At 42.4% G+C, this 17,914-nt stretch overlaps 1 protein-coding gene across 4 annotated transcripts in view; it reads left to right on the forward strand.

Annotated features, from left to right (window-relative positions):
- fgd6 (FYVE, RhoGEF and PH domain containing 6) overlaps positions 1-17,914 on the forward strand; it is a 140,813-nt gene that overhangs the window by 106,107 nt on the left and 16,792 nt on the right. For all 4 annotated transcript variants that reach the window (XR_006315036.1, XM_043713308.1, XM_043713310.1 and 1 more), the window contains 2 exons: positions 9,452-9,554; positions 16,652-16,782. Coding sequence is in view for 3 of the 4 variants with exons in the window: in XM_043713308.1 (XP_043569243.1) it covers positions 9,452-9,554; positions 16,652-16,782 (234 nt within the window). In the remaining variant the exon portion in view is untranslated. The remainder of the gene's footprint in view (positions 1-9,451; positions 9,555-16,651; positions 16,783-17,914) is intronic.

Below are 17,914 nucleotides of genomic sequence, written 5' to 3' on the forward strand. Positions count from 1 at the left end.
GAAATGAGAAACCAAGTTCATGTTTCCGGTCAGTAACCATTCAGTAGTACTGGAAATGGAAATTTTAAAATGTTGAGAAAGGGAAGGTAAAGATGGGCCATGTGAAGGTGAGGATGGGGCTACAAGTTGGAGACAAAGCTGAAGGCATCTTTCAACCAAAGCAAAAGGTGGCATCCCTCTCGTCATCAATGTACTTGAGAAAGAGTTAAGAAGGTCAGCTCATATAGGATTAGAACAAAGAATATTCAGTGAATCCTTCAATAAGGTAAACATAGTGGGCCCATACAGGTTCCCATTCACAACTTCTTTTATTTGGAGAACATGAGTGGAGTCATATATTTTGTTGTATGTATCAGCATATTTTGATAGGCAGCAGAGAGTTAGACTGAATGACAACCAGTTCAGAATGTGCCCACTCAAGAAGTGGTGGGCTTGCAGGTTGTCTCTTGTTGGGATGGACTTGTAGAAACTCAGACCACTAGGACCAGAGAACTGTAAATGCGTTTTGTAACTCTCTTCTGCAGCAAGATGCTGAGGATCCATCTATAAGGATAAGGCCATTTTAAATTAATAAGGAAGCACTAAATATAATTTCACAATAAAAATAAATTCACTGGATAATAATGGTCATAATACAATTAAATGCTATTAAGATTCAGAGCAACTTATGACCCAAACAAGTATCTTAAGCTTAAACAATGCTAGTTTCATTAGTGTGTAGGAAGAGTAAGCTAAGGTTTATTTCATAAATAAATCAAAAAACATGGTGGTAAATAAACAATAGAAAACATTTGAACAATCCATGTCAATTAAAATAAATCCCATTAAATAACACAAAATCTGCAATAAAGAACCATCTTGGCGTATAAGTTAATTATAGTATTAGATTTAATATAGTATTAATTATAGTATTAGATTTAAGTTAAAAAAAATTCGAATTATTCTTGCTAAAATTTTAAGTCTGAATCTTTGGAGTTGTTCAGAACCAGCAAAAGGCCATGAAAGGTTGGTGGAAAGGAAAACATAGGATATGAAAATAAATAAGCTAAAAAGTGTAAATGCATATTATAAGTGCTTTTACAAATACAAATAACAGAGTAGCTAATATAAAAGTTAATCCCCTGGAAGCAGAGACAGGCAAAATTGTCATGGAAAATGAAGAAATGGCAGAGACACTGAACAAATATTTTGCCTGTTTTTCCCATTGAAGATGAAATAGAGGATAGCTTGGGCTAAAAAGAGTGAAGTAATTCAGGTAATTAATAACAGCAGAGGTGCAGTACTGGAGAAGCTTGAATAAGTTTGAATATTAAATACCTTGTGAATCAGCAGAGCTAAGGCTGAACAGGAGCAGATGTGGACACAAGGACAGCTGGGTAAGTGAACTAATATACTTGGGCATGGGCAGTGGCTAAACCCAAAACACCACATGTTTGGTGTCTCCCATCCTTCCTCCTCCTCAAATCAAAAAAAACAGTGTGGAGGGTTGGTAAAGTAAGGAAGTGTTTTTTTCTTTCTCTTTTTTGGCAATTGAGAGCAGAGGGGATGGCAGCTGGGGCAGTTGCATGCTCCTTTTGGACAATATGGGTGGTAAGGGTCACCACTAGTGTCCCTGCTGACATCACCTGCGAGAATTGCACCAGACTCGAGCTCCTCACAGACTGCGTTAGGGAATTTGAATTGGGTGAACTTTGGATCATTCGGGAGGCTGAGGGGATGATAGATAGGAGTTATAGGGAAGTAGTCACACCTAAGTTACAGGATAAAGGTAGCTGGGTGACCATCAGGAGAGGGAGAGGGAATAGGCAATCAGTACAGGGATCACCTGTGGCTGTTCCCCTCAATAATAAGTCAACCACTTTGGATACTGTGGGGGAGAGCCAACCACAGGTCTCTGGCACTGAGCCTGGCTCTGTGGCTCAGGAGGGAAGGGGGGTGAATAGGAGAGTGATAATGATAGGAGACTCAATAGTTAGAGGAACATACAGGAGATTCTGTGGTGTGGAACGAGACTCCTGGGTGGTATGTTGCCTCCTGGGTGCCAGAGTCAGGGAGGTCTCTGATCGAGTTGACAAAATTCTTAAGGGAGAAGGTGAGAAGCCTGAAGAATTGGTACACGAGCTAGGAAATGGGATGAGGACCTCACAAGTCAATGTAGAGAGTTAGTTTGGAAGCTAAAAGGCAGAACAAGCCAGAGTAGTAATCTCAGGATTGCTACAGGTGCCATGGGCTACTGAGGCTAGGAACAGAGAGCGGGTGCAGCTGAACACGTGGCTACTGAGCTGCGAGGGAGGGCTTCATATTTGTGGATCATTCAGATACCTTCTGGGGAAGGTGGGACCTGTCCAAGGAGGACACCTTGCACTTGAACTGAGTACCAATATCCTGGGTGGGAGGTTTGCTAGAGCTCTTCAGGAGGGTCTTAATGTAGTTTGGCAGGGGGATGGAAACTGGAGCTACAGATCAGAGAATGGAGTAACTTGTGAACAGGCAAATACAGCGTACAGAAAGCCTGTGAGGAAGGATAGACCATTGATAGGGCAAAGTTGCAGTCATTGATTGTTTGAAGTGACTCTTTTTTAACGCAAGTAGTGTCAGGAATAGGGGTGATGAACTTTAGAGCATGGATCAGTACTTGGAGCTACAACATTGTGATCATTATGAAGACTTGGATATCACAGGGGCAGAAATGATTGTTGGATGTTCCTGGGTTCAGGTATTTCAAAAGGAATAGGGAGGGAGGTAAAAGAGGTGGGGGAGTGGCTTGCTAATCAGAGATAGAAAAGGAGGTTGTCGAGGAGGGTTTGTCTACTGAGTCAGTATGGGTGGAAGTCAGAAACGGAAAGGAGCAATCGCTTTATTGGGAGTTTCTATAGGCCCCCTCACCCCCCCCCATAACAATAGAGACACGGAGGAACAGATTGGGAGGCAGACTTTGGAAAGGCGCAGAAGTAATAGAGTTGTCATGGGTGACTTCAACTTGCCTAATACTAATTGGAACCACCTTAGTTCAAATAGTTTGGATGGAGCAGATTTTATCAGGTGTGTCCAGGAAGGATTCCTGACTCAATATGTAGATAGGCCAACTAGAGGGGAGGCCATATTGGATTTGGTGCTTGACAATGAACCAGGTCAGGTGTCAGATCTCATGGTGAGAGAGCATTTTGGTGATAGCGATCACAACTCCCTAACCTTTACTATAGTCATGGAGAGTGATAGGAGCAGATAGTATTCAGCTGGGGGAGGGGAATTATCATACTATTAGGCAGGAACTGGGGAGCATAAATTGGGAATAGATCTTCTCAGGGAAATGCATGACAGAAATGTAGAGGTTGTTATGGCGCACTTGATGCGAGTGCTGGATAGGTTTGTCCCACTGAGGCAAGGAAGAGATGGTAGGGCAAAGGAACCTTGGATGACCTGGGAAGAAGGAATCTTATTTAAGGTTGAGGAAGCAAGGATTAGACAGGGTTCTATAGGGTTACAAGGTAGCCAGGAAGGAACTAAAAAATGGACTTGGGAGAGCTCAAAGGAGGCATGAAAAAGCCTAGGTGTGTAGGGTTAAGGAAAACCTCAGGGTGTTCAACACTGAGGTGGGGAACAAGAAGATGGCCAGAGTGAGGGTAGGGCCACCAAGGATAGTGAAGGGAACTTGTGCCTGGAGGTAGGGGAGGTCCTTAATGATTACTTTGCTTCAGTATTCACAGTGAGAGACACCTTGTCATTTGTGATGACAGTGTTTAACAGGCTGATATGTTTGAACAAGTTGATGTTAAGAAGGAGGATGTGCTAGAAATTTTGAAACACAGGAGGATAGCTAAGTCCCCTGGGCCAGATGGGATATACCCAAGGTTACTATGAGAAGTCTGGAGAAAGATTGCTGCGTCTTTGTGATAATCTTTGCATCCTCACTGTCCGCTGGAACAGTACCACATGATTGGAGGGTGGCAAATGTTATTCCCTTGTTCAAGAAAGGGAAAAGGGATAACCCTGGGAATTACAGACTCGTCAGTCTTAGTTTGATAGTGGGCAAGTTACTGGAGAGGATTCTGAGAGACAGGATTTATGATGATTTGGAAAAGCATAGCTTGATTAGAGCTCATCAGCATGGCTTTGTGAAGGGAAGGTCATGCCTTACAAGCGTTATTGAATTCTTTGAGGATGTGACAAAACACATTGATGAAGGTAGAACAGTGGAAGTGGTGTATATGGATTTTAGCAAGGTATTTGATAAGACTCCCTATGTTAGGCTCATTCAGAAAGTAAGGAGGCATGGGAGACAAGGAAATCTGTCTGTTTGGATGCAGAATTGGCTGGTCCATAGAAGACAGAGGGTGGCAGTAGATGGAAAGTATTCAGCCCGGAGCTTGGTGATGAGTGGTGTTCTGCAGAGATCTGTTCTGGCACCTCTGCTCTTTGTGATTTTTATAAATGACTTTGATGAAGTGGAAGAGTGGGTTAGTAAGTCTGCCGATGACATGCATGTTAGAGGAGTGGTGGATATGTGGAAGGCTGTTGTAAGTTGCAACAGGACATTGTCAGGATGTTGAACTGGACTGAGAAGTGCCAAATGGAGTTCAATCTGGAAAAGTGTGAAGTGGTTCATTTTGGAAGGTCAAGTTTGAATGCAGATTACAGGGTTAAAAGCAGGATTCTTGGCAGCGTGGATGAACAGAGGGATTTTGTGGTCGACGTCCATAGATCCCTCAAAGTTTCCACCCAAATTGATAGGGCTGTTAAGAAGACGTATGGTGTGTTGGCTTTCATTAGCACGGGGATTGAGTTTAAGAGCTGCGAGGTTATGCTGCAGCTGTATAAAGCTTTGGTTAGACCACACTTCGAATATTGTGTTCAATTCTGGTCACCTCATTATTTGAAGGATGTGGAAGCCTTAGAGAGGGTGCAGAGGAGATTTACCAGGATACTGCCTGGACTGGAGGGCATTCTTATGAAGAAAGGTTGAGGGAGTTAGGACTTTTCTCATTGGAGTGAAGAAGGATAAGAGGTGATTTGATAGAGGTATACAAGATGATGAGAGGTGTAGATATAGTGAATAGCCAGAGACTATTTCCCAGGGTGGAAATGGCTGTCATGAGGGGACATAATTTTCAGGTGATTGGAGGAAGGTTTAGGGAAACGTCAGAGGTAGGTTCTTTACACAGAGAGTGGTGGTGCGTGGAATACAGTGCTAGCAATGGTAGTAGAGTCAGATATGTTCAGGACATTTAAGCGACTCTTGGATAGGCAGTCGGATGATGAAGAGTATGTAGGTTAGTTTGATCTTAGAGTAGGATAAAAGGTTGGCCAAATAGCTAATACGGTGCTGTACTGTTCTATGTTCTGAGCTCCTGGGGGACTAAAATCTGACAAATCCTCAGGATCTGATGGCCCAGATTCTTGAATCTTTGGGGCGGCACGGTGGCACAGTGGTTAGCACTGCTGCCTCACAGCACCAGAGACCCAAGTTCAATTCCCGCCTCAGGCAACTGTCTGTGTGGAGTTTGCACATTCTCCCTGTATCTGTGTGGGTTTCCTCCGGGTGCTCCGGTTTCCTCCCACAGTCCAAAAATGTGCAGGTTAGGTGAATTTGCCATGCTAAATTACACCATAGTGTTAGATGAAGGGGCAAATGTAGGGGAATGGGTCTGGGCGGGTTGCTCTTTGGAGGGTCGGTGTGGACTTGTTGGGCCGAAGGGCCTGTTTCCACACTAAGTAATCTAATCAATTCTAAATAGAGCTATGGAGATGGTGGATGTACTGGTTATGGTTTGCCAAAAATCCCTAGACTCTGGAATGGTCCCACCTGTTTCTAGTTTAGTAGATGTAACACTGCTGTACAAGAATGGGAGAAGAGAGAAAACAGGGAACTATTAGTCTGCTATCAGACATTGAGAGAATGCTGGAAAGCAATATCAAAGAATTCCTGATGATGGTCTTTCTGAAAAAAAGATTGTATCATAAGATAATGTCATTGCGGTTTTGAGAAATGGAAATTGTATTTGATAGATTTATTTCCTTTTTTAAGCATTTAACTGGGTAAAGTGGAACCATCAGATGTAGCATACTTAGATTTCCAAAGGTATCACACAAAAGGTAAAGGCTTGTGGAGCTGGATATATTATGTGAACAGATGATTTGAACATGGACAGGAAGAATTGGCAGGTTATGACGAGAGAGAACTGCAAAGTTGCTTGATGGGACCACATATGACTTTAATGGAGAGCGGGCACAAAGAGCTGTAAAGAAATGTAGGCAGGATAAGTGAGTGAGCAACAAGGAGATAGATGGAATACAATATGGTGAAGTATGTAATGTTTCATTTTATTCAGAAGAATAGTAAAGAAAAATATCTTTTCAATTGAATGAAATTTGTACGTGAGGATGTACAAGTGCACCTGAGTTTCTCTCAAAAAGAAACCTGAGATGGTAGTATGCAAATAAATAAGGCAAATGATTGAAATGCAAGAATAAACCTTGTTACAGTTGTCCAGGGTTCAGAAGGACCGTACTTGGAATACTGTATGGACTTTTGAGTTTCTGTATTTAAGAAGGATATACTTGCCTTGGAGACAGTATAGTGAAATTCCACTAGATTTGTCCATAGACTGAGAGGATTACCCTGTGAGCACAAGCTGAACACATTGGATCCAAAAAGAAGAATTAGAATTGATCTCATTATAGGGACTCATAAGGTAGGTAGGAAGATGTTGTTTTCCCTGGCTGGCAAATCGAGAACATGAAGATACAGTCTCAATACAAAGGGAAATTATCTAGGACTGTGAGAAATTTCCTCACTTAGGATTATGAATCTTTGGAACTGTTTCCCTCAGATGGTTGTATATGCACCATCATTGAACTTTGTTTTCATGATAGGATGTCAGCTAGATCAGCATTTATTGCCCATCTTAATTGCTCTTGAGAAGGTAGTAGTGAGTGACTGCCTTGAATGGTTCCTATCCTTGGGATGTAACAACATCCATAGTGCTATTAGGAAGCGAGTTCCAAGATTTTGACACCGTGACAGTGAGGCAATGGTGATAAGAGTTCCAAGTCAGGATGGTATATGGCTTTGAGGGAATCTTGCAGGGGGTGGTGTTCCTTTGTGTCTGCTGCCCTTGTCCTTTTAGGTAGTAGAGATCTCAGATTTACAAGTGCTGTTGAAGGAGCCTTTGCATTGCTGCATTGTATCTCTTAGACAGTAAACACTGCTGCCATTGGACATCAGTGGTGAAGGGAGTGAATGATGAAAGTGATGGATGGTGCCAATGAAGCAGGCTGCTTTGTCCTAGATGGTGTCAAGCTTCTTGTGCATTTAGGTAAGTGGGGAGTATTCCATTTTGTTCCTGACTTGTACCTACCAGACGGTGCACAGGCTTTGGGGAGTTGGGGAGGTGAATTGCTAAGGAATTCCAAGCCTACTCTTTTTAGGACAGTATTTATATGGCTGGTCCAGTTTGGAGTCTAGTCAACACTAATCCCTGTGATGTTGATAGTGATGGTAATGCCATTGAATATCAAGGGGCGATGGTTAGATTTTCTTTTGTTGGAGATGGTTGTCGTCTGCCACTTGGGTGGTGTAAATGTTACCTATCACTTATCAGTGCAGGCCTGATGTTGTTCCAGATCTTGTTGCATATGGACACAGATTGTTTCAATATGTGAGAAGTCCAAAATGGTATTGAACTTTGTGTAATCATCAGCAAACATCCTCACTTCTGACCTTCTAATGAAGGAGAGACCTTTGACAAAGCAGCTGAAGATGGTTGGGCCCAGGATGCTCCCCTGAGGAACTCCTGCAGTGATCTCTTAGGGCTGAGAGATGTTTGATCTCAGTGACTGCAGCAGTCTTCCTTTGTGCTGGCTATGACTCCAAACACGCAAGCTTTCCCCTGAATCCCATTGTCTCCAATTTTGCTAAGGTTCCTTGGTGCTGTAATCTGCTAAACGCTGCTTTGATGTTCTCTCATCTGTGAAGTTCAGCTCTTCTTTCATTTTGGGCCAAAGACATGATAAGGTCAGGTGTCAAGGAAGTATCGCATGATAACACTGTTGACAACCCCTTCCATTCCTTTACTGATAATCGAGAGTAGGCTGATGGGGTGGTCATTGGCCGATTTTGAATTTGTCCTGCTTTTGTGCACAGGACATATCTTTGCAAATTTCCACAATGTCAGGTAGATGCCAATTGTAATTGTACTTGAACAGCTTGGCTAAGAGTGCAATTAGTTTGGAGCAAAGGTCTCAATCCTATTGCCAGAATGTTGTCAGGGCACATAACCTCTGCAGGATTCAATATCTTCAGACATTCAAAGTTTGTGAGAAGATTTGTAGCTCGGGTGCTCGTTGTTGTGGTTCTGTTCGCCACGCTGGGAATTTGTGTTGCAGACGTTTCGTCCCCTGTCTAGGTGACATCCTCAGTGCTTGGGAGCCTCCTGTGAAGCGCTTCTGTGATGTTTCCTACAGCATTTATAGTGATTTGTATCTGCCGCTTCCGGTTGTCAGTTCCAGCTGTCCGCTGCAGTGGCCGGTATATTGGGTCCAGATCGATGTGCTTATTGATTGAATCTGTGGATGAATGCCATGCCTCTAGGAATTTCCTGGCAGTTCTCTGTTTGCCTTGTGCTATAATAGTAGTGTTGTCCCAGTCGAACTCATGTTGCTTGTCATCTGATTGTGAGGCTACTAAGGATAGCTGGTCGTGTCATTTCGTGGCTAGTTGGTGTTCATGGATGCGGATCATTAGCTGTCTTCCTGTTTGTCCTGTGTAGTGTTTTGTGCAGTCCTTGCATGAGATTTTGTACACTACATTGGTTTTGCTCATGCTGGGTATCAGGTCCTTCATCCTGGTGAGTTGTTGTCTGAGAGTGGCTGTTGGTTTGTGTGCTGTTATGAGTCCTTCCGAACATTTCCGAAATGAGCATTTCCAAACTGACAGCCAGGCTACTGCAACCACTAGGACTCTGTTCATAATCTCCACTGTCACCCACTTCGGGAAACCTTGCTACCTCTGGCATGTACTCTGATTGCTGGTCAGTATTTGCTGTTTAGTGGTACTGTTTCAAATATTTGCTGCATAAAGTTAAGTTTCAGTTCAAGGAAAAAGACCAAGCTTGACTATGCAAGTAAATCTTTTGAAGATTATAAATAATTTATTGAACGTAGCCTAAATTGGAACATTTACTTCATGATTGAGTGGAAACAAAAATTTAGCATCTGTTTTATGCATTACTCCTTTGATTCCAGTGTTAAAATCAGATGGTAATGACCTAACACCAACTCAGTGGAATTGCTCATTTACTAGTGCTGATTATTTTTGGGATATTCATACATATAAGCTTCATCAGATTTTCTGCAGACCTGAACCAAATTGTAACTTTTTATTCAGTTTAAAAACATTATTCTGACAGGTAAAGTTTTGTTGAGCGGTGTGTGACGTAGTTTTATCTTTCAGATTGTTTGTCAAGCCTGCTCAGTAAACAAATTTAATTTGGATTACCTTAAAAAGCGACCTGCAAGAGTTTGTGATCTCTGCTTCTCAGAATTGCAAAAGAGAGGTAAGGAAAATATTAATGTTAGAAACGTTGATGCTCTGGAAATGTAGTTGTATCTTGCAGAAGAGACAGTCGAAATAACCACACCTCCAAACCATGTTGATCCATGTAGAGCCAGAAAAGAAATATAGAGCATGATATTTGTAGTATACATACATGTGGATATCAATTCATCTGACAGTTAATTCAATGTATAATTCCTTTGATTATTCCACAACACCAGATTATAGTCAAACAGGTTTAATTGGAAGCACGAGCTTTCGGAGCACTGCTCCTTCATCAGGTGGTTGTGGAGTACACAATTGTAAGAAACAGGATTTATAGCAAAAGTTTACAGTGTAATGTAACTGAAATTATACATTGAAAGATACCTTGATTGTTTAAGTCTCTCATCTGCTCGAACCTGATGAAGGAGCGTCGCTCCAAAAGATGGTGCCTCCAATTAAACCTATTGGACTATAACCTGGTGTTGTGTGATTTTTAACTTTGTACACCCCAGTCCAACACCGACATCTCCAAATTTTGATTATTCCTGATTTGATTTAAAGAATAATTATGTTCTGATCGAATAAGAGTGTGGATTGTCACAGACACCAGAAATTAAAAGATTATTCATTTTCCTCAACTGTTTGATGTTTGTTTTTTTTCTTCACAACTATCTATCTGTAACCTCCATTTCGCATCCAAGATCCAAACACACAAAATTGTCTCCAATCATTTTCACCCATGATTCTCTGATCAAATCCCTCCCATTCTGCTTGCACCCTGACAACAGCACTGAATGCTGCTGAAGGCAGTCAAAGTCCCTAGTGATTGCCTTGACTGTAACAATGGTATTTTATTCTCCTTGTCCTTTAGCAGCATTTAACACTGTTGACAGCCCAAACACAGTTCCCCCTTAAATCCAGTGTCCTTGTCTGTCTCCATGTCACCAAATATTTCTAATGATACTGCTCCTCAGAAATCCCAGGTATCATCTCTGCAGTACTCCAAAGGGGCAAAGGAAAATGCAGTCCTTCAGCAATATTATTCAGAAGCACTGGTGAATTTTTCTATATTAATGTGATAATACTTGGCTGTATCTCTCCCCAGCATACTTAACTTCTTCATAGCCTTTGTGCGAACAGATTGCTTGTCCAGCATCATTTAACAGGTGAAGAATAATAATTATTGGTAACGCCAAAGCCATTATTTGACTTCTGCCAAAACATTTAAAACCCTATTCACCTCACTCCACTCTCCTATCTGCAGTTAATTTATGCAGAATCTTATAACTTGGGTGACCTGTTGATTTTGAGTTTAGCTTCAAGCTCAATATCCTGTCTGTTATCATGTTGGCTTATTTAACCCTTGCTTAACTTTGTGTTTACCTCCCCTCCAATGCAGCACAAATGTATTCCAGCCATTAATGCCTCTAGAACCTGTCCTTTGTCTTGCTTGCTGGTGCTGTGTAGTTCATTCCATGCAAAATTCCTACTTGTTCAAAATTGCACTTCATATTCATTGATTTCTCCATGACCTCACCCAATCATTTAGCTGCAACATCTTTCAGCCTTGCATGCCATCTGATGTGCTTCAGTTGGTAGACTCTCAAGTTTTGTGGATCCTGCATCTTATACCCTTCACTATTATTGCCAACCTCTATAGACCTTTTGCCCTAAATCCAAAATTTTAAAATTAATTCATTGAGGATGTGGGCTTTGCAGGTAATGCCAGTTTTTTTTAGATTCCCTACAGTGTGGAAACGGGCCCTTCGGCCCAACCAGTCCACACCGACCCATTTCCCTCTGACTAATGCACCTAACACCTATGGGCAATTCAGCATGGCCAATTCACCTGACCTGCACATCTTTGGATTGTGGGAGGAAACTGGGGCACCCGGAGGAAACACACAGACACGGGGAGAATGTGCAAACTCCCCACAGACAGTTACCTGGGGCTGGAATCGAACCTGGGACCCTGGTGCTGTAAGGCAGCAGTGCTAACCACTGAGCCACTGTGCCGCCCCTTATTATTCCTAATTTATTCCTAATTGCCCTTGAATTGCTGCAGTCAGTACAGTTAGTTGTTGGAAAGGAAATTCTAGGATTGTGAAGAGGTTTTGTATTTCCAAGTTAGAGTGATGAGAGACATGGAGGGAAAATTGCAGTTGGCGGTTCTCCTGTGCACCTGCTCTAGTTCTTCAATGTCAGGTCTTCCCAAAAAGTGTGTTGTGACCCCTAGTAGGGTTGACAGCCAAAGTGTTGGGATCATGAACTCCAGTGCAGCAGTGGCTGCGTGGCGTTGTGACCATGTATGAACAATAGTGAGGTCCCTTTAAAGGATACAGTTTTTTACTTGTGAGTGTGTCCTAACTACCTGCTTTTGAATCCTGAAAATTGTCTTGTCCTATGCTCTTTACTTCAAAAATCTAAAGCTTTCCTCCCTTCTCCCCTCACAAGTTTCTCATTTCTTCATTCGTTTTCATATCTTCCAGCTTTCCCAAGCCTGGGTTCCATGTCTCATTTACTTTCACAAGCATGTTTCTTTTTGCTGTCAAAACATTCTCCTTCCCGCCCACCCCAGTTCTCACAGATCATGGGTGTTGGCAGCTTTGGAGCACCAAGACAATGTCGTAGAATATTACTATATCTGGTTCAGTTAGGGTTCTGTTCATAAACTCAGAGTGTTCTTGATGGAGGAATTGGTGATGTTTATGCCATTAGGTATCAAGAAATGTAGTCAAAACTGCTGCCTCATAGTGCCAGGGACTGGGTTTGATTCCTGCCATGGGCGTGTCTGTGTGGAGTTTGCACATTCTCCTTTTGTCTGCGTGGGTTTCTCCAGGTGCTCCGGTTTCCTCCCACAGTTCAAAGATGTGCAGGTCAGGTGAGTTGGTGTGGACTGCTTGGGCTAAAAAGGCTATTTCCATGCTGTAGGGAATCTAATCTAATCTACTCTAAAAGATACTCTTGTTGAAGATGATCATTGCCGATCATTTGTATGTGGTACAAATACTGCATGCCACCAATCGGCCCAAAGATATATGTTGTCTCTGTGTCTTACTGTATGCAGAAACAGACCCTTGCTATTTTTCTTTGCATTTGGCAACCTCAAATTTAGTTTTAAAACCACCTTTTACCATTGCTGGTCAAACCACTGCATAACCTGATATGTTTACATCAATGCCATTAAATAAATACAAGTAATTGTCATTTCTGTGGGTTGCTGCAATATACATGAATTATCAAGGTAGAGTAGAAAGTGTGTAATCTTAAACAGCTGATACAATGTTATACTACTCATATATTCATCCTTAAGAGAATCTGGGAAAGCTTAACTCTGTTCCCCATGTGGATACTTAATACTTTTGGATTGATTTTCTTTGTTGAAGAAATTTGAGAAATATTTATTTGAAGTGTTTTTAAAGAAGATTTCACATTTTTTGGAGGTGCTTTTAATGTTTTCATCATGAAAGCTTATCCTCCTCCTATGTAGTTTGAAAGTGTTGTTTTGATTGTCCAAAGCAATTTATCGTGGTGTCAAAACTTTCTGATACATTCAGGAAATCCTAGCAGTATTCTTTTCTCAAAACTTTTAATTTCAAAAGGGAAGAGAACATCAAAGCAACATTCTGGTATGTGTTTCAATTGGTATTCTTGGTATTTTAGCTGAGATAAATTTCTAGTCAACTATTTGACCATGGGAACGTTCCAATTGAACTCCACTCTATCTTCACCTACAAACTACATGCTCACAAAAATGTGTTTTCCAGTAGGAAAAGTGGAGGGTTTTTTTTAAAACAAGGAAGTCCTTTGTGTTTTTTTTTAATCGTCTCCTAGTCAACTGAGTTCAGCACAGAACCAGGAATCTGTGACATTCCTGGACTCTTTGGCTCAGTACACTACCTGCCGACATGCTGTGATCAACCAATGACCTATTGAGAGAGCACAAATCATTTTCAAATAAAACCATTCTGAATAGGAATAGGCTATTCGTCTGCTCAAGTCTGGTCTGCTATTTAACAGGATCATGGCTATCCAACATTGCTAATATTCACTTTACTGCATTTCCCTCATAACCTTTGATTTCTCCTGCTGGTCAAGAATTTACCTAACTCAGTGTTAAATATGTACAAGGACTCTCCCTGCTGCTCATTGTGGCAAAGAAGTCCAAACACATTCAACCCCCAGTTCAGCCTTAAATTGGTGCCCCTTTATCTGAGACTATGCTCTCTAGTCCTAGACTCTCCCATGAGGGGAAACATCCTTTCAGAATTTAACCTGTCAAGCCCTTTAAGAATTCAGTATGTTTCAAGGAGATCATCTCTCATTCTTCTAAACTCCAATGAGTGGAGTCCCAACCTGTTTAGCTTTTGCTCATGAAACAATTCCTCCTTACCAGGGATCTGAATCAAGAGTGTGGTGCTGGAAAAGCAGGTCAGGCAGCATCCGAGGAGCAGAAGAATCGTGTTTCAGGCACGAGGTCTTAATCAGGAATGAGGCTTATGAGCCGGGGGGGAGGGGAGGTGGAGGATGGAGAGATAAATAGGGTTGGGGGGGTGGGGCTGGAGGAAGGTAGTTGAGAGTGCGATAAATAAATAGAGGTGGGCGTAATGGTGAAAGTTCAGAGAGGAGGGTGGAGCAGATAGGTGAGAAGGAAAATGGACAAGTCACTGGTGGAGGAAACTGGTGAAATCCACATTGATGCTGTGTGATTGGAAGGTCCCAAGGCAGAAGATGAGGCATTCTTCCTCCAGGTGTTGAGTGGTTCGGGTGTGGTGATGGAGAAGGCCCAGGACCTGCATATCCTTGATGGAGTGGGAGGGGGGGGTGAAGTGTTCGGCCTTGGAGCGGTGGGGGTGTCCAAGATATGTTCTCTGAGGCATTCTGCAAGTAGGCATCCTGTCTCCCCAATGTAGAGAAGACCCCATTGGGAGCAATGGATACAGTAAGTGACGTGTGGAAGTGCAGGTAAAACTCTGGATGTGGAAGGCTCCTTCGGGGCCGTGGAAGGAGGGGAGAGGGGTGGTGTGGGCTCAGGTTTTGCAGTTCCTATGGTGGCAGGGGAAGGCGCCAGGAGGGGCGGTGGGTTGATGTGGGGCGTGGACCTCACAAGAGAGTCACGGAGGGAATGGTCTTTACGGAAAGCAGACGGGGTGGCAGGGAAATATATCTCTGGTGGTGGGGTCTGTTTGTAGATGGAGGAAATGGTGGAGGATGATGCAATGTATAACGGAGGTTGGTGGGGTGGAAGGCGAGGACTAGGGGGGTTCCTCCGCCCTCAAACCACACCCCTCCAACTGCACAAAGGCAGAACCCCGCAATCCTCACCTTACATCTCACCAACCTCCGTATGCATCGCATCAACCTCCGCTGTTTCTGCCAACTACAAACAGACCTCACCACCAGAGATATATTTCCCTCCCGACCCCTATCCACTTTCTGTAAAGACCATTCCCTCCATGCCCCTGTTGTCAGGTCCACGCCTCCCACCAACCAAGCCTCCCCTCCCGGCACCTTCCCTTGCCACTGCAGGAATTGCAAAACCTGCGCCCACACCTTCCCCTCCATCTCCGTCCAAGGCCCTGAAGGAGTCTTCCACATCCATGAGAGTTTTATCTGCACTTCCACACATGTCATTTACCGAATCTGTTGCTCACGATATGGTGTCCTCTACATTGGGGAGACAGGACGCCTACTTGCAGAGCTCTTCAGAGAACACGTCCAGGACACCTGCACCAACCCCACCGTCCTGTGGCCGAACACTTCAACTCCCCCTCCCACTCTGCCAAGGTCATGCAGGTCCTGGGCCTCTATCACCACTCCCTTACCACCTGATGCCTGGAGGAGGAACACCTCATCTTCACTTTGGGACCTCCAACCATATAGCATCAATGTGGACTTCACCAGTTTCCTCATTTCCCCTCCCCTCACCTTATCCCAGTTCCAACCTTCCAACTTGGCACCGCCTCAAGACCTGTCCTACCCGACCACCAGCCCCACCCCCTCCCATTTATCTCTCCACCCCTTCGGCTCACAAGCCTAATTCCTGATGAAGGGCTTACGCCTGCAATGTCGGTTCTCCTGCTCCTCGGAGGCTACATGACCTATGCTTTTCTAGCACCAGGTTCTCGACTCTGATCTCCAGTATCTGCAGTCCTCACTTTCTCCTAGTTGATTTTAACCTGACCAGGGATCTTCCTTACCAGAAACTTTCTCTGGACTGCCTCAATGAAATGATATAGGACAAAATCTTCTCTCAGTACGAAAGATGTGGTCTCACTAGCACCTTGTGCTGTTGCAGTAAGACTTCCCTACTCTTTTATAGTCCAATCCCTTTGAAATAAGGGCCAAGATTTCATTAGCATTCCTGATTTTCTGCTGCACCTGTGTGCTAACTTTATGTTTCGTGCACAAGTACTTCCACATCCTTTTTGTGTTGACAGCTTTGTAGTTTTTCTCTAAACTATTTTAAATAATGTGCTGTTCTTTTGTTCTCTCCAAAAATGAACAACTTCATATTTTCCCACATTATGGGTCACTAACCTGAAAAGGAACCTCTATCCCCACTCGCCGTTTCCTGCTCACTAGCCAATTCTCTATCTACATTAATGTACTATCTGCAACCTTTTGTGAGGGACCTTGAGAACACCTTCTGGAAGTCCAAATACAATACATCTTCCGATTCCTTTCTATCCATTCTATTGAGATTCCCTCAAAAAACTAATAAATTAGTCAGACACAATTACCCTTTCATGAAGCCATGCTGATTCTGCTTAATTGGATTATAATTTTCAAAATGATCTGCTATTACTTTCTTAACTGATTCCCATTCTCTTCCAACAGTACACATTAGGTAAATTGGCCTACAGTTACCTGCTTTTTACCTCCCCCTCTTTTTGAATAGGGGTGTCATATTGGTAATTTTTCAATTTTCTGGAAATTCTCCAGAATCCAAATGATGATGCAGCTCTACCTTCTCCCATCCCTCCTCCAACTCCAAATACAACTGTAGAAACCAATTAGATACTGCAAGAGTTTAAATTGGTTTTTTTTTAAATCTTACATTGGATTTTAATATTAATTTTAACATAAACCTATTCACTTACTGTTAATTAGAAGTACAGTCACCTGATCCAAAGATGCTGTCTCCAACTCACAAATCGTCAAGTGCCCTTACCTCAGTTTTTCACAGCATTCAGCATTCTTCAGGACGGAAGCACAAGAAAATTCCAGCAGCACTGAAAGAAGTAAGTGGGGCAAACAGCTTTAACTGATATTCATCTGACTGTTCTAGTCACAACAAATAAAAGATACAACTTGAATATTAAATGCTCTTGTAGCCTTTGGTACTGTCTTGCCTATTAAGGAAGAGCTGCCAGAGGAAGTGGTGGTAGCTGGTACAATTATAACATTTAAAAGGCAGCTGGATGATTATATGAATCGGAAGGGTTTCACAGAATGTGGGCTAAGTGCTGGCAGATGGGACTAGATTAATTTAGGATGTCTGGTCAGCATGGACAAATTGTACTGAAGGGTCCATTTCTGTGCTGTACATCTCTATGACTCTAAGAAAGTGACTTTCCATAGTTGCATGCTCATGATATGTATACTTAGGTATATGGAGGGGGTATTAATTTGCTGTTAAGGGTTTTACTAACTTCAGAAAAACTTACAGACAGTTGGCTGTTTTCAATTGGTAGAATACCGAAAAAATGACAGACTATCATTTATCCAAAGTGCTTATGCTTTCCACCAATACCCGATGTATTGACAAGAAATGAACTCATTGATGATTATGCATAAATGATTATAGGTTGAAAATGTTGTACCACATTTCTACTACCAATAGCAAGAACATGTTGACTTTGGAACACTACATTATACACTCCACCCTCCAAATATTGCATGGTCTTTATAAATAAATTGTTGGGATATTGTAATGAAAATTGAAATCTACTTTTCTCATGGATTTCAAGCTCTTCTGGACTCAGTGCTAGGTTTTATTGCAATTCTTAAAATCTGTTTATTAATTGTCAAATGGTATTTGCATCTTTTTCACCTCCTGGAACTACCCTTTTGATGCCACTAGTGACGTGTTCTTGGTGGATGTACAAATCTAAGTATTTCTTCTTGTATTTCACTGAAAGCAAGGTCAAACTGCTACTTTGTTTCCCGAAAATTAGGGCACCAAAGCAGCAACATGTTACCCCACCCGATTTGATTTTTGGATTTGAGTGAGGAACAGATGAAGTCCAAAAATGCAGTTACTATTTTGTTTAAGTTGGTATTATGTTTAACTTCTCTTTTATTGTTTCCCTGATATTTGTCTTTAAAACAAATCAACTACTATAACAGAAACTATTTATTTAGCATTTTTTT

Source organism: Chiloscyllium plagiosum, chromosome 23, assembly GCF_004010195.1.
Source record: "Chiloscyllium plagiosum isolate BGI_BamShark_2017 chromosome 23, ASM401019v2, whole genome shotgun sequence".
In the NCBI taxonomy this organism is placed as follows: domain Eukaryota; kingdom Metazoa; phylum Chordata; class Chondrichthyes; order Orectolobiformes; family Hemiscylliidae; genus Chiloscyllium; species Chiloscyllium plagiosum.